Source organism: Solea senegalensis, linkage group LG3, assembly GCF_019176455.1.
Source record: "Solea senegalensis isolate Sse05_10M linkage group LG3, IFAPA_SoseM_1, whole genome shotgun sequence".
Lineage (NCBI taxonomy): Eukaryota > Metazoa > Chordata > Actinopteri > Pleuronectiformes > Soleidae > Solea > Solea senegalensis.
The window spans coordinates 10,020,606-10,041,707 of record NC_058023.1 but is presented as its reverse complement, the minus strand read 5'-3'; the positions used below and the strand labels follow the sequence as shown (position 1 = coordinate 10,041,707).

At 41.6% G+C, this 21,102-nt stretch overlaps 1 protein-coding gene across 4 annotated transcripts in view; it reads right to left on the bottom strand.

The window, feature by feature from the left end:
- LOC122767277 (sodium/calcium exchanger 1-like) overlaps positions 1-21,102 on the bottom strand; it is a 74,240-nt gene that overhangs the window by 23,692 nt on the left and 29,446 nt on the right. For all 4 annotated transcript variants that reach the window (XM_044022714.1, XM_044022715.1, XM_044022717.1 and 1 more), the window contains exons 2-11: positions 14,257-14,516; positions 13,401-13,540; positions 13,086-13,238; positions 12,770-12,997; positions 11,005-11,415; positions 8,044-8,154; positions 7,806-7,958; positions 5,778-5,874; positions 5,404-5,595; positions 4,705-4,897 (exon numbers count right to left, since the gene is read on the bottom strand). In XM_044022714.1, coding sequence (XP_043878649.1) covers positions 4,705-4,897; positions 5,404-5,595; positions 5,778-5,874; positions 7,806-7,958; positions 8,044-8,154; positions 11,005-11,415; positions 12,770-12,997; positions 13,086-13,238; positions 13,401-13,540; positions 14,257-14,516 — 1,938 coding nt within the window. The remainder of the gene's footprint in view (positions 1-4,704; positions 4,898-5,403; positions 5,596-5,777; positions 5,875-7,805; positions 7,959-8,043; positions 8,155-11,004; positions 11,416-12,769; positions 12,998-13,085; positions 13,239-13,400; positions 13,541-14,256; positions 14,517-21,102) is intronic.

Sequence of the window (21,102 nt, the reverse complement as noted above, 5' to 3'; positions counted from 1 at the left end):
CCTTATTACGAGCTACTACTCAAATACCAGCTTTTTTAACTCTTACTTTTAATTTGAGTTTCACCTGTCGTCACAAGACTATAATAATGAATACAGTATCATGACTGATGTAAGAGCAGTGGAGGCGAAGTCACAGTGAGTGCACACAAAGCTGATCAACCTCTGATCACAGTATTAATGAAATCACACACACACACACACACACACAAACAGACAGTCCACAGCTCTCAGGGATTTCAATTTTCAAAAATTTGGAGCCTAAATGAGAAACAAGTTACAAATATCACACCTTTTCCATCTTTTACTTCATTCCCCCAGCTCTCTTAATTCTAAGAGACACTTTACCAAAGAGAGAGAGAGTGATGTTTAAAATGTACAGGGTGATTTTATTCCTCACCAGCAGCAGCAGCTGTAAGGCGTGATCTCAGCTCACTTCTGATAAAATTAGTCAGAAAGTGAGACGTTATGTTTGGGCTTCATTAATACACAACACAACAGGATGCTGAGGTTACAGTAGATACAACTACTGTGTAGAGGCAATTTAGCTGGTGCACTTCAGAGCACTAAATCACAGATGACCTCTCACTGAGACCACAGTCGCCAATTGAAATGTGTTCTGTGTCTCCTGTTGACCATTCGCAGCTTAGCAACCATCATTAAGCGCAGCATGCGATGGATGCATGGACAGGGCTTGCTTTTCCAAGACCAAAATACAAGAATAAAAGCACAAAAATGTAACCCTATCCTGCTATAACTATAAACTTCCAACATCAGCATAGTGAATGACTTAAATATTTAAATTCAGTCAATAATAATACTGCACGTTCTGTGTTGTTAGACGCTACTAACCCTTCTGAAACTCCAAGGAGTGTTAACTGCTATCAGTTGATGAATATAGTCTGGCAGAATTTAATGATAGCAAGGTGGTAAAATTTTAAATGCAGCGTCATTTGTATGATATCATGTCATAAAAAAATTGACCCAAGTGCAGTATTGCAGTGTAAATTAATGGGTGATTGTGCACAGAGTCACAGGCCAGACAAAGGCTAAAAATAAACTGGTACTGCTGTGTCACACATGGACACACACACACACACACTGTCCACTTTGCCTTTGGCTTCTGCACACACTAAACACAATTAAAATATTAGCCCTACACTTAATCGATGAAGGTTTTGAGACTTGTAGGCTCCACAAATAAATGAAGCAACAACAGAATAAATGGAAAGAATTCTTCCATTTCTGCAGTTAATGGCTGAGTCCACATGGTTACTAAATATAGAGTAACTGTCCTCTATGCTTTGTGGGTACGTGTGATTTCCCAGTGTGACACTGAATAAATACCACATTCTGTGAGAAAACAACACACTGACAGTGACATACTTGCAGTATGTCAATCACTTCTGCTCTTGCATTATTAAATCATGAAACATGCATACATACATTTTCTTGGCTCTGCCTCTCTATACTTTTTCCTCATAACTAAAAAAATATGTTCTCTGTGTGAATTACCATACATGAGCCACTGTGTTTACATTTAAGTCACCAGCACAACAATGTTCACACGACAGGGTGGCACGCTGGGTGAACAACAAGTGTTAAGTTAGCAGAGGCAATTTAAAGGGCTCCTAAATCTGGACACCTTCTAAACATCAGCTGCCCACGCACACAGCATGAAGTGAAATACAAGAAAAACAAAGAAATGTTCTATATCTGCCGTGTGCAAACAAGGCTTTGTGTGACAGGTGCTGCTGTTTCCTTCACCACGCTGCTCCAATAAAATACCTAGATGCAGTCTGGACATGTAAGTGGGAGGAGTGGGAGTCCTTTTTTCCCTCCTCTACACTTCAGTCAGTTCAGCTCCATCGCCTTTTAAATTCCTCGAAGAATCTTCAGCAGAAACTGGCTATACCCTCCATCACTCAAGCTTTATGAACGCTTCCTCTAAAAACTCATTCCCACTGGCTGACTAGACATAAAAATGAGAGATATGGATGCATCAAATTCACAAAAGGGTAAACAGAATTTTTATGGATGAGTGACATTCAATAGGAGACACAATAATAACGAGTGTGTGGCCATGGACTTGTGATCCAGCAAAATTACCTTCTCTCCAAGAAAAGATTTTGATACAGATGAATGGAGAGAGAGACGATGAGGAGAGGGATTAAACAAAGGGAGGATGGAAGGTGGAGTCAGATGACATATTTGTGAGGAAGGTGAGGAGGAAAGAGGGGAGGAAAGGTATTGACAGTCTAAATAAGTGAAAAGGTGAAAAGCAGAGGGGAGGGAGATGCAAATGAGGAGCAGTCACGGGTGTGCAAGGACAGGAAGGTGAGAGGAGAGGAGAAGGTGAAGAAATGAGAGGAAGAGGAGGGAAATGACAAGAGTCATTCTGCTTGAAAGGAAGTCTACAAATATAGTGATGGAGCGAGGACAGCGAAATGAAAAAAAAAAAAAAACAGAGAATAAACAGAGAAAAAGAAATGAGGACTGTTGATATTGATAGTGGCGCAAGGAGAAAGACACCATAAAGCAACCATTCACACTTACAAACACATGTGCAGTTAACCTAATCTGTATGTTTTTGGATAGTAGTACAAGGACAGAACCCACACACCCACGGGGACAACATTTAAACTCCACACAGAAAGCACATGGGTTACACCAGGATCCAAACCAATGATCATCTTGCTGTGAGGCAACAATGCTAGCCACTGCACCACGGTTTGATCCCAAGGATACTTATACTGTATGTACCAGATTTTAGCATCTGACTACCGGTTTGTTTGAGAAGTGACTTTAAATCTACTCTTGACCTTTAAGGCTCTGAACATAACAGGCTTTGAAACTGAGCTCCCTGGCTGAGATCCTGCGATAAGACCTCATTAGTTATATCCTCCAGTCAGGGTTGAAGACAAAAGGTAACAGGAGCTCCAAACCTTTGGAACAGCTTGACAAAAGAACTCATCAAAACTTACAAATACTGCACAACTTTTACTTTACGTCGTCTTTGCTGCATCTGTTTCCCTTGTACTGTGCTGTATGTAATCCGCTTTAGTTAAACTAAAATCAAACTCTGTTATTAACTGCAGACCATTTCGTCACAACTCACCACCAGCAGAGGAAGAAGCTTTTATTTGTTGATTTATGTTTGACCCACAAAGGTCAAACAATTACCTCTTTGACAGTAACACACTCAGAAGCTTCATCTATTCAACTGCAATCAAATGAGTACATATTCCATTTCCTGTACTGACACATGAGCTCCCTCTTAACTGAGATACCTCAGGGCAGCCTTGATGCTGCACTATATCTGCATCTTAACTCTCCGTCTGCTCTCTTTCTGTCTAGCTTCTGCTCACTCTTCTCTCAACCCTTCATGACCTTACTGTTCACCAGCAGCAGTGATTTAATCAGTGAATGTAGATCATTACACACACACGCACACACACACAGGTAGTGACACTTTTACATATCAAATGGCAAGCACCTACTTCATGAATCCATTAAGTGAATTTTTTTGACTTTAACTGTGAGGAGCCCAATTTAGATGCATTCATATAATGATGTTTACAGTACAAATACAAATCTGAGCTTCACCTCAAGGCAAAATCCTAACCCAGAGACAGTCCTTTGAGTATTCCTCACATTGAACGTACAAAACTAAAACTGAGCACGGAGTGGACACACGCTTCATTGTCTTAGCTGTTCTCTAAAGGGAAGCCACAGATGAACACCTCTTGAATGGCTTTGCCAACATTAGACACACAAGGACACACAAGAACACACAAGCACAAGTCTGCCTGTGTGTTACACTTGCAGGTACTGGCATAAACACACAGTAAATACAGTGACTGTACTCAGGTCATAATAAAGACACAGATCCAATGTCCTAACCCTGTGTTTGACCTTGAGAATCAAGAGGAGGCAGGAGCTTTAATGAAAAAAAGTTCTCACTTTGCAGGATGACCCTCGTTGTTAATGAGTAAAACTCATACAGATACAAATACAGTATATGGATAGAAATACAACACTACATGCACTCTTTCACACAGAACACGTGCTTTATAGGCCCCAGGAGGTTCTGAGTAAAACTGCATTCCCAGCCACTTTACGTACTGGTCAATTTAACACCACTAACATCAGCATATTAAAAATGCATGTGTGCGAGTTTGCAAGGACGATTTTGTACGACTGTGTGTGTGTGTGTGTGTGTGTGTGCGCTTCAAGGAATAAGAATGCATTATTATACTGTTATCTACCTTTTAAAGCTATTTATATTTCTTATATCTCTTCTCACTGGCTTTTAGCACTGGTTAGGAAAGATAACTTGGTTTTATTGTGCAGACTTAGACTATTTAAATTCACTCATTCAAAGTTTTCCTTCTATACTTTTAAAGTTTTTTATTTATATCATTTATCAAAGTGTGTTTATTTTTTAGTCAGTTGTATTGTACTGTTAGTTGTATTTTGTATTTATTTTTACTTCCTTATTTAGTGATGTATTTTTTGGCTTCAATAGGCTTCAATCACAATGAAAACATGATGACTGTTTCTGTAATGCAGAGAACATCCCAGCACTTTAACAATAGTGTGGAGCGGCTTGTACTGAAATATAACACAGTAAACACATGTGACAACTAGGAATGCACTCACTGTGCATCACTCGCAGCAGAAATAAGACAACATCTCTGTACTTACATCGTCTCGTCGTTCTGAAACTCCAGCTTGCCCGCAGACAGTTCGTAGTCTTCCCCACCTCTTGCGGTGCCATCCAGGGTGCGATAGGGGACGGCTACCAGGCCTCTGGCTCCTGAAGTCCTCAGCACCTTCACTTCCATCACACCTACGCTCTCACTCACCCTCTGACTGGCACTCTCAAAGGTAAAGATACCTGGAAAAGAATGAAAGGGAAGGTATAACTTCACGGAGGCAGATGAGTGTGCTGAACACCCACGCTTTCACTCGCTAGCTTGCTCTCAAAGGTCTATGGTACATAAAGAGCTATGGCAAGGATAATAGATTACCACCCACTCTCTCTTGATGAAAGATAATTAGCATTAAATGAACACCCCCTAAACACTTATCTGCGTGCATATCCATTCTCTTCAGACGTTATCAAAGTCCTGTAAGTGACTGGAACTCTTTAAACCTTCCTATGATAAATGTAAGTGCACAGCCTGGGAATACATGTGGCAACAACGCTATGATCACAAATAGAGTTAAACAAAAACTAAATGACACATCATAATACCTACTTTTGTCGCTTTTGCATGTTTTACTTCAAGTTTTTTTTTACTTGTACACTGATTTGAAAACTATATCATAGTTCTAAAGTTGTGTTATAGTTCCTGTATTATTGTGAGTTGAGGTAGGGTATGAATTAAACATAATTCTTACCTGCATGATCGTCATCATAGATGGTCACTGTGGCTGTGTGGTTGTCACCCAGCACGGCTTTGGGCGCGACACTGGTATCCAGAGGCACTGTGCCAATCTCAGGATAACCAGCCACCCTTGGGTTACTGAGGTGGACGTAGAAATACTCATCCTCCTCAAAGATGTCATCGTCAATCACTCCAACTGTGATCTCTGGTCAAAGAAGATTTCATTAAGGATGTATCACAGCAGAGTAATAGTGGTATCAAAATTATTTTTAATAGTGTTTTTGTTGGAGCCAAAAATGTAGATGAGCTCTGCTTTTTCAGGATTAGCTTCAGTGGCTTGTTTTTCCAAACTATGCCATGAGTCACTGCTGTCACTGTTGCTTTTACCTTTGAGGGTCTCGCCGGGCTTAAACATCAGTGTTCCCTCCGCAAACTCATAATCGGAACCTGCGTTTGCTGTACCGTCCTCCGTGCGATAATCCACCTGCGGGAGAACGGGACATAAAGAGATAAGAAGTGGTGTTGAGGGTGAGGGAGGGGGAGAGCGTGAAAAAGAGCCGTCAGAGATGAAAGAGAAGTGGAAATGTGTGAACGGGGCAGATAAGCACAAAGGGAGAGGAAGAATACCCGACAACAGAGAAGAAGAAAGTTAGAGCAGAATGGCAAAGAAGAGGTGCATTTGGGGGGGGGATCAAGAAAAACAGCTCAATTAAACAGCGGCCTGTGGTCAGATACAGTCTAATAAACATAATGAAATAACATAACAACATTATCCATAATTCTTTCCTCTCTGTTTGTCCTCTCACTCAGCATCTCATACAGAAGTGTCCACATATACTTTCAGAGGTGCATTCATTATTTATAGTCAAGAAACAAAAGGGTAAAAATTCAAATGACTTCAAATTCATCTCTGGCAGTTTATAAGCAAAGCTGAATCAGCAATTCACTGTTGCTGGTGTTGTGTTGTGTTGTAGTCACTCTAGCATTGCTCTATTTTTAGCCTTCATGAAATGTGTATACTGTACCGTAAATGTGGCTTTAAACCTATTTTTGAATTCACTAGTAAAGCTGGCTGATATAGAGACTTGATAATCAGCTCTGCTTATATAATAATAATTAATTAAATCATGCACTCTATATATGATTAGTAGGACATCTGTTGCAGTAAAATGGATAATCTATCAGTCAATCATACTGCTTAGCTTGACTTGACAGAGATTTCTGTATGCAGACCCTTTTTTTAAAAAAACATAAAGCAGGGCTAAGTCTTCCGTATTTGAGCAGTGCACATGGACAAAACAAGATGATTTTGATCCCAGTAGTTCAGGTGGGACTTAAATACTGCAAATCCATGTCTAGATCACTACTGCTCTGACTAAGACACCAGCAGTGCAAGATGTACACGTTGTCCGTCATCTTATTCACAGCTTCTTCCAGTGACTGAAGTCCAAATATACACCGTTCACAAGCTTCCCTGCAGCGGTTGACAGTTACCATGTCGCTAGTGACTAGTGAACACAGTGGTGACTTCAGCAGCTTAAGATATTTCCCTGAGGAGTCAGTGGGAGAGCAGACTGAAGCTAATGTTACTCAGTGTCTGTTGGACGAGGTTACACACAGAATGTGTTTGTTTGCAAATAATTTAGCTACGTTTGCTTAAAATGGTGATGGATTGTGCCGAGCATAGACTATGATGGACAACAAAATGTTTACTCCTTTAAGTGTTGAGCGAAAATGACTAAACATAATAAGAAGAATTGTTTGATCTTTGTTTTAGTGATTCCAAATATTCTGAGACTGAGGATTGTTGTGTAGCCTTGTTGAGGCATTCTACTACAAAATATGCTTTTCTCATCTTTAATGTGCTGCTCTGACACCGAGCCAACAACAAGCAGGCTAAATAGGCCACTTGACTTTAGAACCAGCCTTCAGGAGTTGACACACTGAGGCCGTGCCATCACCATAACTCTGCAGACAAGGCTGACATTGCAGCATAATAATTGAATTAGTATGCAAGCAGAGACATAAAAGGAAGAGACCACCTTGTAAAACCTTTTTAGTAAAACCGAGCAGCTAGGGTTTAAATTCCAGTGACACAGTCTTTGTAGGAGGCTTCAAAGGAAGTCTATTCAGAATATCTGACTGCTGTCCTTGATCAAAAGAGGAATAACAACTCAAAGAAAAACTGAAATCGAGAAAATGTTCTTTGGTCCACCATCTGTGTGTGTGTATCTGTGTATGTGTTGCCAGTCAATGTCTATTGATTAACATTTTTTGCTTGAAATGCCTATCCCTACTAGGTATTGCTTTCTCACACATACACTTTCGTACAGGCCTTCACTTCAGAGCAGTTTGCTGTCCTGCAGACAACACACACACACACACACACACACACACACACACACACACACACACCTTCACAGTAACTCCAGGGTCTCCTCCGTGTCTGCCAACTGTCAGTTTCAAGGAACCACAGTTTTCAAAGCACTGGTACTGAGAGGGTTCAAAATCCATCCTGATGGTGTGAGGGTCGTCCTCCTGGGCTTGGGTCTCATGGCTGCTCACCACCTAGAAGACAGTTAGTTACACGTTACCTAAATGGAGAAGGAAGTAATATTCATGTGTTCATGTTCTCGTTTAGTGCTCGTCTCACCTTGCGAGCCTGGTCGGCAGCGTGCTTCTTAAGGATGTTGCCGGCTCCGATCATCATCCTGGTCGCCTGGATACGATAGAACGCTCTGCTCTTCTGCTGCTGCATCAGGACCTGCAATCAATGCGTAAAGTCAATTATTGTATTGATCATTTTTTAATCTATAACTCAATTTGTCCCACTTTTGTTATCGCTTTCACTTCTAAACTGTCAAATGCAATTCAAAGGTGAACCTCTCATGGGAAATTCCTCTCGTGCCCCCCACAGGGAGCTTAGAGGTCCACAGGCACCGACAGATTCACCACTTCATTAAAGGAACTTCAAATGGCTTGAAGCTGTGGGTTTGAGTCCTGTCCCTGAACTTAGAAAAGTGAGGGTTGTACCTTTCTCTGGAGTGCGGGCTTCAAAAAAAACCTTTACTGTAAAATAGTGAGTTAATGGAATCACACGAGTAAAGAATAATAATAATAATAATACGTTTTATTTTTAGACTAACTGCTGTGTTTTTTTAGCTGGCTTTCTTTAGATGCAAAATTAGGATCGAATGAGGCTTTCCATTATATTCTTAAAGATTTTAATAAAAAAAAAGGATTAGTGACTAGCAATTTAATATCCCAATAACCTACCAAACTGTGTCTCTTTAGAAGGACGGAGTTAGTAATTGCTAGGTTAGTGAAAAAACTCAATGTGTTTTTGCAGTACAAACATCCATCAAAGTCCAATTATTCCCCTGACTCCTGAGTGAACAAACTACTTAATGTTTTACTTAAGTGTTCACCATGACCACAAGAACCCCAATTTACCTTGATGAGTCAAATCTCCAAGGCAGCTGTCATTCACATTTAAGCACAAGGCTAAATGAGTGACTGCAATGGGAGGGAATGAAGGTTGCCCAGTGTCGGAGAATTGGAAAGCAGAATATTTCCCTTAATTTTAAGCCATCAAAACTCAATTAAGCTAATGCCAAAAAGCTCAGTGCTTGGCTCTAAATGAAAGTGCAAATTTCATATAACATTAGATTCACTTGTAATGTGTTTGAAGAGCGTTTCCCTGCATTTCAGGCTTCAAAAGTTAATTCACTTTAACTTTAACAAAGAGCAATGTGCTAAACACCAGTCTCAGTAGCCTTAAAGAAAAATATATATCCACATCTCTAAACAAAGCAGAGAGAAACCTATTAAGACTTTTTACTGCTGTTGCATTACGACCTTCAGGCTGCAGATACGGTGACCCAGACTTTTAAAGAAACAAAATTGTCATTCACTGCAAGTGAAATAGTTCTTCCTATGAATGGTAATATGACTTGATTCTCTCTGTGTCTGTTTAGTGGGCCTGAAAACTTATAGCATTTATTTTTCATGACTTACACTAGATCAGGAACAAATGCTATTATCTTTATTTGTTTCCACTGTGGACTGAAGCTCTGCATCTGTGATCGGAAAGTTTGTGTAGTTACATTTTAGATCATGCATTTTGTGATGTGACTGGTGTATAAACGTTGAATAGTTGAAGTGTCTTTTGTATTATCTCACCAATAAAATTGTGACATGTTTTTCTCCAAGGAAATGTGTTTCCCTTTGGAGGGAAAAAAGTACCACCACTACAACAACTCTATGCTGAAAACTGTATTATCCGAGTGAACGGTTAGATCATTAGGGATGTAGTGAGCCAGTTCAATTAATTCCTCCAGCTACAATATAAAACACAACAAATTAATTAAAAGCAGTGAGGCAGTTATGCAAATATTAGCTGTGCAAATGCATAAGAAAAATGTCTTCAACACCTCTGAAGTTGCTGTATTCAAACTGTTCTCTGTGTAACATCTCCGCTGTCACCTTCTAAACTCGTCTTCCTGCTGTCACCCAAAGCACCTTGTTAACCCCTCAACAGTGTCACCTTCAGAGTCCCACGTGAAAAGAGATACAGTATGTGGTGTGGTTGTGAGTCACTCTGTATCTGGGCTTCAGAAAACACATGTTTCGCGTCAGCAGAAGTGGGGAAAAAACAGGGAGCATTGTTTTCTTCAGATTCAGCTGCTTAATTTAAGCTACATCAGCTATTTTCCCTTGGACAAGTAATGCATTCACGCAACTCTTTTTGCCCTAACATTGTTCTTTTTAAGCTCTCAAACCACCAAACACTAGGACTGCACTACTTATTCCCTCAGGTGCATCTCCATTATGCAACTTCAAACCGTATGAACAGTTTTCAATATCTTCTAGTGCACCGCAGTCCTATTGCCACTGTTTACGTCCCGTTTACACTGTATATATTGATTTCCTTGTTTATACTTTGTGTTTACTTGTTACGTGTTTTTATTGTTGCTGCAGGCAAATGTCCCTATTGTAGGGCCGACACAGGAATTTATCACGTTACAGTATATTTAATCATGTTAGCTTACAGGAGTTATAGCCGCAGCTTTACCTCTTTAACTACACCTCACTGCTGTAAATAGCTACAGCTTGTAACTTTTCTGTTTGTGCACAAATGTTAATTAGACACAAAGGTAGGTACCATCCAGAAAACATAGGTTTTTTTTTTACCTTAGCAGAGCCAGTTTTACCTGTTTTCATATGCTTCCAGTCTTTAATCTAAGCTAATTTATCTAAGCTAGCTAATTGGGTCCTTTGCACAGGAGCCATTTTGATCCAGTAACACTGGGGGGGAATCACAGGTGTAAATAATAAAATTGATTAAGCTTTCACAGTTTCATGCTAGTTTACTGTCACACTGTTCTGACTTACTGAGTGAACAGAGCCATCGTTAGCGTTAGCGACATTTTTCCTGCTAAAACGTGTCAAAATGGCTGCTGTAAAAGTGACAATTAACACAGAGAGATGAGATGTATGTCAACCTTCTCACCTTAGTCTTGGCGCTGAACTTTTCCCATAGTATAGAACCATTCCTGAACCCTATTCATTGAATTTTATTCACAAACCTTTGAATACATGTGAGCGCACTCACCTGATAATTAGCCATCTCAATCAGCTGCTCCATGTCTTTGTCCGGGTGCCTCTGCTTTAGCTCCTTCAGCGTCCTCGCCATGTCCCTCCTCGCCTCGTCCTCCTCATCCTTGGCTCCTCCGTCCTCCATCAGTCCGCCGTCCATCCCACTGTGACAGTTCAGCGCCATCTGTCCGTCCAGCTCCAGCATGTCCATCTTGGTGAACCCGCCCGGACCCAGAGCCCCTCCTCCTCCGCCCATGCCTCCAAACCCTCCATCTGCCCCTCCCTCAGTCTCAATGATGATGCCGCGGCTCTTGTCTGCCCGGTAACGCTTGCGGACGTACTTGTAGAAGAGGAGGCGTCGGTCAGCCACCCAGGCCTGGACCACGCACAGCGGGAAGTACAGGAAGGTCAGCACCGCCTCCCACACCTGGAGGAGAGAAGAGGAAGCTGGGGTTAACACCTGATTTTCATTACTTCCTTTACTGCCTTACCTTCCCTGCTGCACAATACTACGACGACGACTACTAATACTACTACTACTACTATTATTATTATTATTAATAATAATAATAATAATAATAATAACAATAATGATACATTTTTATACAGTAGTTTTAAAAAACGTTCACCAGTAGCAGGTGGTGCAATACTGACAGATGAGAAGGCACAACTTGATTAAAGTTGGCACTTAAAATTCTGATGTCCATTTAAAATAGCAGAATAAGTAATCACTGCATCATCCAGCAGGGGGCACTGTGAACTCAGGTCAAGCAGAAAAAGTGTATTTGCGCAAGTTGAAATTGATCATAAAAACAGGCTAGCAGATGCCCAACTAATGTTCAAAGATCTCTTTTCTTAACTTTCCCTTCTGAAGCTAGGGTCATCTTTTTAAACACTTTATATCTTATTCAAAAAAATGTGCTGTTATGTCCTGATAGAATCAATATACCAGACTGAGCACAAACCTCCCCCCACGCTGCTTTTTTTCCCACAGTGTCAATACATTGCCTTATCTCACAAGGTAAGCAATTGTTTGTTTAAATTGAATCTGGATCACCACTAAAATCTAATATTTTTTTCATTAGACCATACATGTCCAGGAGAAAATCTGTCCTGCACACAAACAAACAGACAAACAAACAAACAAACAAAACATGACCTGTCTGTCTGCACACACCCTGCTTTTGCTCTTACAGGACATGAAAGGACACTTCATTAAAAGCCAGCGGCAGACACTGCTGAGGCAGAGGCCCTAGCAAGATGTTAGTGACTAAATCATGGAAATATGGCAGACAGATGGCGCTTTTCCAACGTCTACATGGTTTGGGTAAGAGGCACGTCGTTTTCCATTATTGCATAGCATCTCCTCACTTAACTGATATACGGCGGATCGCCAGTTTTTGGCAGTGCTGTGGCTAAATACACCAGACTGTGAAATATTGAGATTTTAGACATTTCCTTGCTAAATGTTGGAGATTCATGCATGTTTTCAGGATTTTTAAGTCTATTTAACTGATCTACAGTTGGGCATTACGACATTCCAGTGCCAGGTACTACCCCTAATGGAGAAGGAATAAACAAGTATCGTGTTAGAGTCGTGCTAGAACTGTAGAAAAGTGGAAACGCACAAAGAGTTCCATTTTCCTGCTATAGCTGACTACAGAAGACACTATGCTTTCTTGTATTTGGGATCGTAGGCTGTATCTTTGTTTTATTTAAAGTGTACTCTACCGGACTCCCATATCCTAGCTTTATCACATTTCTTTGTCGTCCATCCTCACCTCCACCTCTCCGGGTGAGAAGACATTCAGAATCAAGTAGAGCCAGATGTAGGCAAAGATGCTCCATGCTGCTGTGACAAAAAACACCCGAAGGTGCTTGATTTTGCGAGTCTCTCCATCGGGAACCACGTACACACACAGGGCGATGATGACGAACATGTTAAAGGCAGCGCTGCCCACGATGGTGCTTGGACCCAGAGATCCTGCCTCAAAGTCATGACCACACACCTATACGTCGGATGAAAAACATTCATTGGATAACCGTCTTTGTATTGGCTCATATGATGTGTAACCATCTGGCTCATATTGGACCTACCTCAATAACAGACAGCAGTATCTCCGGGGCGCTAGACCCCAACGCCATCAGAGTGAGATTAGAAACCGTCTCATTCCAGATCCTCACTGTGGTGGTGGTTGTCTCACCATTTGGCCTCTTTATGGTGATCTCCTTCTCCTGGGAGGTTATAACCTGCAAAGTCAGGAGAAAATAGAAGAGGCACCAACAGTTGAGAAGAGGCAAAATGGAAAAATTAAAGAAAACAAAGCCTGTTCCATGTTTGTTGTTCCTTAGCAACATAACTAATGACGACTGGTGGTAACTTGTGATGTAGGTTAATAATGTATTGCCTACCTCTATGGATGACATGAACCGGTCCGCTATAATACTCATGCCCAAGAACATGTAGATGAGTGCTACGAAGTAAACGATGGCCCGCGCCACTTTGTCCCCCACAGAGGGGTTCTGGGGGTTCCACACGGGCAGCACCACTCCTGAATTTGACGATCAAACAGAGATTTGCAGCAAGACGTTACAAGCAATATTCATTTGCGGGGACTTTGTGATCACTCATTTCTCTTTTCTCCTTGTGATCTTACACTGTGTTTATTAGTGTATTGGCAAGTGGAGGTTTCTGAATAAATCTATTTTTTGCTATTTCCACAGCCTCTGCACAGACTCGTCTCAAAATATACTCTTAATTAGATAAAAGAAAAACAAGTTTTTAGATTAACATGAGCAGAGTAAATGATAATGATTTTTTAAAGATAAATCACAAGTTATATTTAATTACTTATTACTGCAGAGACCTATTACTGACTAGTTATGACCCATCCCACTCGAGGGACATTTAACATCTTGTTCAATGTGTTAAAATAAAAGCAATAGCATAAATAGAATGGCAGATCAGAGATGGAAATTATTGAATAATCCACTTTGAGAAATGAAATACTGTAAATGAGCCCATTACAAAATATACACAATAGGTCAAGCTGTGGGTTGTTATCTGCAATTTGCTCTAAAATAATAACAGGATGTGTTTGGTTGTCATAAATGTTCAGTATGCCGACATGACTGGCACACAGCTTTTAACCCGTCTTAACCCAAGCTCCACTCGCTGAAAGGTTTAAGTACAGAAACCCTGAGTAATCGTGGTAATCCCTCGTATGCATTAAACTGCAGCGAGGTCACAGATTAGGGCACGACTCACCTTCCACACATGGGTCTCCACCAGATGTACAGTTTTTCTGCGGTGAACTCGCGTGGACCGATCCGGGACACGACAGGAGCAGCGAGAAAGAAAGCAAGAGGAAGAGGAGGGATGAGGAGAAGCGGGAAGGGCAGAGGGAGGCGAGAGAAGATGACGGCACAGACATGGCTGCTGGAGCCATTTCTGCTGATGCAGCCTGGGATTCACTGCACTCCACTGGTTTGTGTGGGGTTGTCTCAGAGTGAGGAGGCGTCCAAGTCCTGGAGAAAGACAAAGACAGAAGGGGGGTTAGTCACCACTTCTGTTTTAATTACATTTGTTAAATTGAAAAACACCTCCTGCCGCTTTCAAATTCACTTTTATGTTGTGAGTTAAAGGTGAGAAATCTCTAGATTCAGTTTCCTGTGAGCAAAACCATATTCTTCAGTTGTTTCTTGGCAGGACTCAATAGAAATGTGGTTGCAAAGTGCTCCAGGGTGGATTCAAAAGAGAACAAATTAAATAAAAAAAGTAATAAAAGTGATTATGAAAGGTCATTACATCAACAAAATCTAAAAAAACAAACAAAAAAAGCCTTCAAAAAGCACTGTAAATGATGATATATGTAGCAAGCACTGGTAATAAAGTTAAAACAATAACATCTGAGGTAGATATAACAGGACTGAGCTCCTCAGGAGTCCAGATGAAAGAAAATCAATCTACTCTTTTGAGTTTGGAGTGCAAAACGGTCAATAGGAGGATTTCAAAAAAAAAAAAACTGGACCAGAGTGGGCAGGAAAAACAATTCTATTTGTAATGTGGACTTTCAAACTGTCTGCATCATTCAGACGATCAGATTATAAACGCCACCAAATACAAGGCCCTTTTTGCAGCTGATCATCCTTCTGTGATGTGTTTTCCAGAGACGTCTTAAAGTAAACTGCAGCTCCCACAGCCAGAGCATCACCGCGGTTACATTTCCAAAGAAACTTCCCAAACCTCCCACAACGCAACCAATTTTCTCAGCTGTTTCACAAAAATGAGGTGGACAGAATGTATGATTTGATGCCAACGTCGGTCAGTTTCAGTTTACATGTCAGTTAACGACGCCGAAGGTTTTGTCTGTCTGTGATCAGCAAAACTCAAAAAGCAAAGGTTGGATTTTAATTTCATTTTCTGAGGATGTCGGCTCTGAACCAAGGAAGAAAACCAGCCGGTGACTTCAGAGATACAGGGGTGTACTGACACTGTGGGAAACAGGATTAATGGAAGTATAAATAATGTAGTTGGTGTAAACAGTATCTGGCTGTACGTCTGAAGAAACAGAGGGTTGTATACAAGTGCAGAAAAACTCTGGCTGAGGCTGAACAACAACAAAAAAAACAAGAAAGAAATTCCCCAGGCTCTCTGCTACAGCTTGGTAATCTATTGGTGTGAGTGCACAGTGAAGGCCTCTTAACTTTTTTTAACACACTCTCATATATGAGCATTAATCATTAGAGCAAACCACAACAAGACTTTCCAGAGCTCCCACTATTCCCCAGTGGAAATACAGGCCTTGGATGAAGTGTTGCATGGGTGAATAATGACACGAGTCATTACTGTATATCACTGCAAGTGTGTGTGTCTGTGCAGCCGACTGTAAACGCTGACTTGAGAACGGGACACGATGCAACGGCAATATCTTTCCATTAGGAGGAAGCAAAGCAACGGAGACAATATGTCGTGGGTGAGAACAGACCAAAAACAGGAAGAGAAAAAGTTTCAAGTGGCAGCGCAGGGTCAAGTCGGTGCAAACACGCGGCAGACGGAGGAACAAAAACTAGAGGGCGCCAAGGAGGTAACGGCCTACTAGACATTAATCATATCGGCAGATCTTGGTGTGTTTCGCTGATAATATGGTGCATCCCTAACACATGTATTATATATAAGTGAAATAAGCAGCAAGAAAAAATATTAATACAAAAGTGATTCATCAAAGACAAATCAAATTCACTTACATATCGGAAAATAGACAAACATGTACTGTACAGACACAAATGCAGAAACACAAACTTGTGGCTTATAGTTCAGATGTTGCTGAACTCACACTCTCTCTCTCACACACACACACACACACACACACACACACACACACTCAGGGTTAGTCAGCCTTGGATGAAAAAGTGCTGACTGTGTTCTCACACAACACACACACACACACACACACACAAACAGTTAGTCATCTGTTGTGACATTAGCAGGAAGTCGTTGACCCTGTTGTCATCTATCTTCCAGGGTCTCTCTGCCCTGACAACACACTGTCACTTCAACACTCCACTCTCTTGTGTTCTCTCCTCCATCATCTACTGCAATCCTCTGTACCTTCCATCCTTTACTTAAATAAAATAAAAAGTTTGTGGATTTGTTTCTATCTATCTATCTATCTATCTATCTATCTATCTGCTGCTGTACACTCAAGCGCTCCCTCAGTCAGGTCTGATAGTTTTGCTTGACAGAGCCTGCTTTCAGATGAAATAACGTTACATTATCTCTGTCCGTGAAGACAAAACAGATGCAGAACAATAACGTCAACGACTAAAAGTTACACACTGCAGCTTTAAATCAATAGATTCAGTATTTTATCCAAAACTCAATGGACAAAAATGACCCAAGACTCCTTTCAGCATTAACTCCTCCCTCTCTCTCTCTCTCATTCCCCATCTTCTCCATCGGCACGTCCTTGTCAGCCTCTGTTAGACTCTTGCATCCTAAGTTAACGTCCTGCCATCTTGTGTGTGTGTGTCTCTCTCTCTCTCTCACCGCCTACTCGCTCGCTCACCACATCAAATCTCTAGCACCTCTCCACATCCGCCACACAATCTCTCTCTTTTCACACCTCCTTTCAGCCCAAACCTTATCGCCCCTCACACATCGCCCTCATCTGTAAATAAATCTGCGGCTGTCACAGTGAGCAATATGTGCATTTGCCTTGTTTGCAGAATGCATCCTCGACTGTGACACACGGCGGGAACTGAATGGAAAAACGCATCCATCCGTTTTACACCACTTTAGTCTCCACGTGAGGGTCTGCCATTGTTTCTATGCTGACATTTTTCTGTTCAGGTAGCCGACGTTTCCACGTGTATTGATGCGCAAAGAAAGCTACCAGCTTGACTTTCAAAGGCAACGTAAGAGCGATCCTTAACAACAACGTTTGGCGCTGCACATCCATCCAGCAAATTAAAGGAAACGTCAAGAAAAATCGGATTAAGATGCGGCACAGAGACCAAAGCGAAGCACTGTAACATCTGAAGAAGATGGAAGTGTTTAACTTCTCTTATGCTGCTGTAGGTACTGGTAAAATGATCTATGCATGTGTGTGTGCTGTGACCTGCTCTGACTTTTCTCGACACTGACAGTGATGCTTGTGCACATGTGGGTGTGCAGTGTAGGCAGCCGACACACAAACTGCATACAATCCACTGACACGCTCGCAATCTGCAATGTTTTCGTTTGTTCTGCTTTTGCTCGAGCCAACTGCTGTGCAACAGATAATGCTGTTGTTGTTATTAGAAATAAAGGTCAATAGAGGAAACGGATGACGACGATCCATGAATCACGTCGTCGCGGACTAGCCTTGCCTTCCTACTTCCATCAGTCCGTCTTGCCTTCCCCTCCTTTCTTCCTCTGTCTCTCCTTTCACACTGCCAACAAAAAGTCATATGACCTTTATGCTTCACTCCTCTGAACACCTCAGAGGAGTGAAGTGCAATCATACCACTGCTTTCAGTGCAAAACACCTGTGACTTCTCAAACAGTCTGAAGAAAGTGCAGGTCGTGGATTGGCTTTTGTAATATCTGTCTAAAAAAACATGTCATACAACACAGTAGTGGCTTGATCTGATTCATACTCTCTCTGAGTTACATTTATTTTCATTATAGGGCATCGTTTCAGTTGAAAACATTTTTTTGTGATCCATCTCCTCCATCTTCCCTTTCTCCATCTGTTCCTCAATCTTCCTACCACTCTAGCTCCTCATGTCTCATTTCATCCCTTCCTTCCCTCCATCCCTCATTTGCCCCTTTCCTTCCTCCTGTAGCTATAGCTCCATCCCTCCCTCCCTCCGTTGCTGATGACATTATTGTCTCCACACCACAGAAAGTGTTAAGGGACGAGATAAAGCCAGCGTGACCGATCTTGGCAATAACTTTAGAACACACGTGTGTGTGTGTGTGTGTGTGTGTGTGTTTGCGCGTGTAGGCTGTTCTGTACAAATTTGCTGGTGTTGTGCTGTGTGGATGGATCTTCTGGGTGTGTGTACATGTGCATGCATGACTGATCTTTGGCCGCAGCCTTGGAAGCTCCAGGCTTAGGGGGTGTTGTGGGGGGAGGCAATGAGGCAGTGAGGCAAACCCAGGAGGGAGAGCAGAGTGGTGCTGGCTGCCTGTGGCACACACAGCTCAAAGAGCTTGGTTTACTCGGTTCGGACAAGATGAGAGGAGAGATAAGGAGAAGAGAGGATGATGCAACCGATGGAGAGAAAATAGGAGAGCAAGGTCTAGTGAGGAAAAACAAAAGAAATCAGAGACTGAGATGGAAATCCGTGAACGGCAGGAAGGAGATGAACTGAGATAAAGGAAGAGGTGGAGAAAGAGAGTCAGCGCGTGAGGGTGTGCTGCTCTGGGATTACAGCTATCGAGCGGCTGAGGAGCTGATGAGATGCGTAATTAGGCAGATTTAAGGGCGATAGTGAGCGCGCCCCACTGGGCCGTGGATACAGCTGTCCAAGCATGTTAGCGAGTGTTGCCAAGTGTGCTCCATACTGCAGGCGGAGTGCAGATTGAAGGCGACGGTGAACACAGCTCAGCGGAAAGAAGAGGACTGTCCCCTCCAAACAGCGATAAAAGTGGCTGCGGAGTGTTGTACATGCATTAGTGAACTCTCACTCTCTCTCTCTCTGTGTGTGTGTGAAGACATGAATGTAGTCTGCAGAGAGAATGTGGGCAAAAATGCTCCTCTTATCTTCTGAAAGAATCAAAACATTGAATGTAACCCACTGAGGGGCAGTTTATATTTAAATCACGCTGTAAAAGCCTGCTATGGATCTGCACATCATTCAGTCATTCATTCACTGTCTACCACTCTATCTTCCACATCTAATTTGTTTCGTATATGTTTTTATGAATTTTATTTTGTTTTATTTACATTCACACATATTAAGTGCAGCCAGCTGCTTGTTTGGTTTTGAACACGCTTGTTTCACTACTTCTTGTTAAGCTCTTTGTTTGTATTTAATTTAATCTGCTTGGCTTTAGCAATTTAAAACATTGCTAAGAAGAAAAGTGCTATATAAATACATAAACTATTGGTAGAAGCAGCTTGATAGTGGCATGAATCAAAAGTCTTCATCGTCTATCCATCTCCTGCCACTTTATCCTGTGCCAATCTCAGCTGACATATGACGATAGGCGGGGTACACCCTGTGAGTGTCCAATTTGCATAATCCCCATATTGCCCAGTACAGGAACCCGGGGAACCCAGAGAACCCGGAGAAAACCGACGCACACCAGGGGAGAACATGCAAACTCCATGAAGAAACTGGGGCTGGAACCCCTTGCTGCAAAGGAAAGAGTGCTAACCACTACACCAACCGTGTGGCCCAAGTCTTCATCATGAACTTTTAAATTGCACAAAGTAAGGGCTGTATCAGTTCACTGAGGCATTAAAAAAAAATCTTTACTTTGCCAAGAGTTGTCGGCTGTCAGCAGCGCGTGTGTGTGTGTGTGTGTGTGGTCAGTACTATGGTGGTCACTCACTGCCTCTCCCCACAGGACTGTGCTCCACATTGATCCGGCACCAGCCTCATCAATCACTTCTACAACAAACAGACTTTTTTTATTTCCCCACACACAAACATAGAACAAAGACTGAAAAATGAATTCATATATCTAACACAGCCAACACACACTCGAGATGCTCTTGCACAACCACACGTATATGCGCACATAACTGGACAGGTGTAAGTGCAAGTATGCCTTTATCTCACACTCGACGGTTGTAATGTACAACCGTGTTTTTTTACCACTGACAGAATTCAAAACGGGGGTTTTTAACCTCTTGATTAAAGCCTCTATCTCACTTTAAAGACTTTTTGACTTTAGACTTTTCCTTTTTCATTCCACCCTGTGTTATGTTTCATTGCTGTATTGGCATTTTAAATAGAGTTTTCTTTTTATTGTGAAGCACTTTGGTGCTATACAAATAAAGTTTATTTTGTATTACTATACGACAGAAGCAACAGCACAGGATTAACTGCACAGCATACTGAAAAAAACACAGACTAATAAAGAAACAGGCGCGATACATTTGCCAGAAAGTATAATAAGTCATTTAAGTAATTTCATTTTACATTTATTGAAGATATTAACATTTCTGTCTTTCAGTATTTAGAGCAGGGGTGTCAAACTCATTTTTGTTCAGGGGCCACATACAGCACAATTTGATCTCAAGGGGGCCGGACCAGTAAAAATAGTAAAATAATAGCATAATAACCTATGAACAACAAGAACCCCTTTGTTTTTTCTCCTTTGTTTTACATTTACTGATGGATAATTTTACAAAACATGAAATTTCTTGAGAAATATAAGTGCAATTTCAACAATATCATGCCTAAATTTACTATTTACACAGCACACTGGATCTATAAAGGCACAAACATTTAGTCACGGGTATCTGGAGCATTTGACATTACGTTTAGATTAGTGTGAAATTTTAACAAATTCATCCTGTGGGCCGGATTGGACCCTCTGGCGGGCCGGTTCTGGCCCCCGAGCCGTATGTTTGACACCCCTGATTTAGAGGGTGAAACAAACGTGCTTCCATAT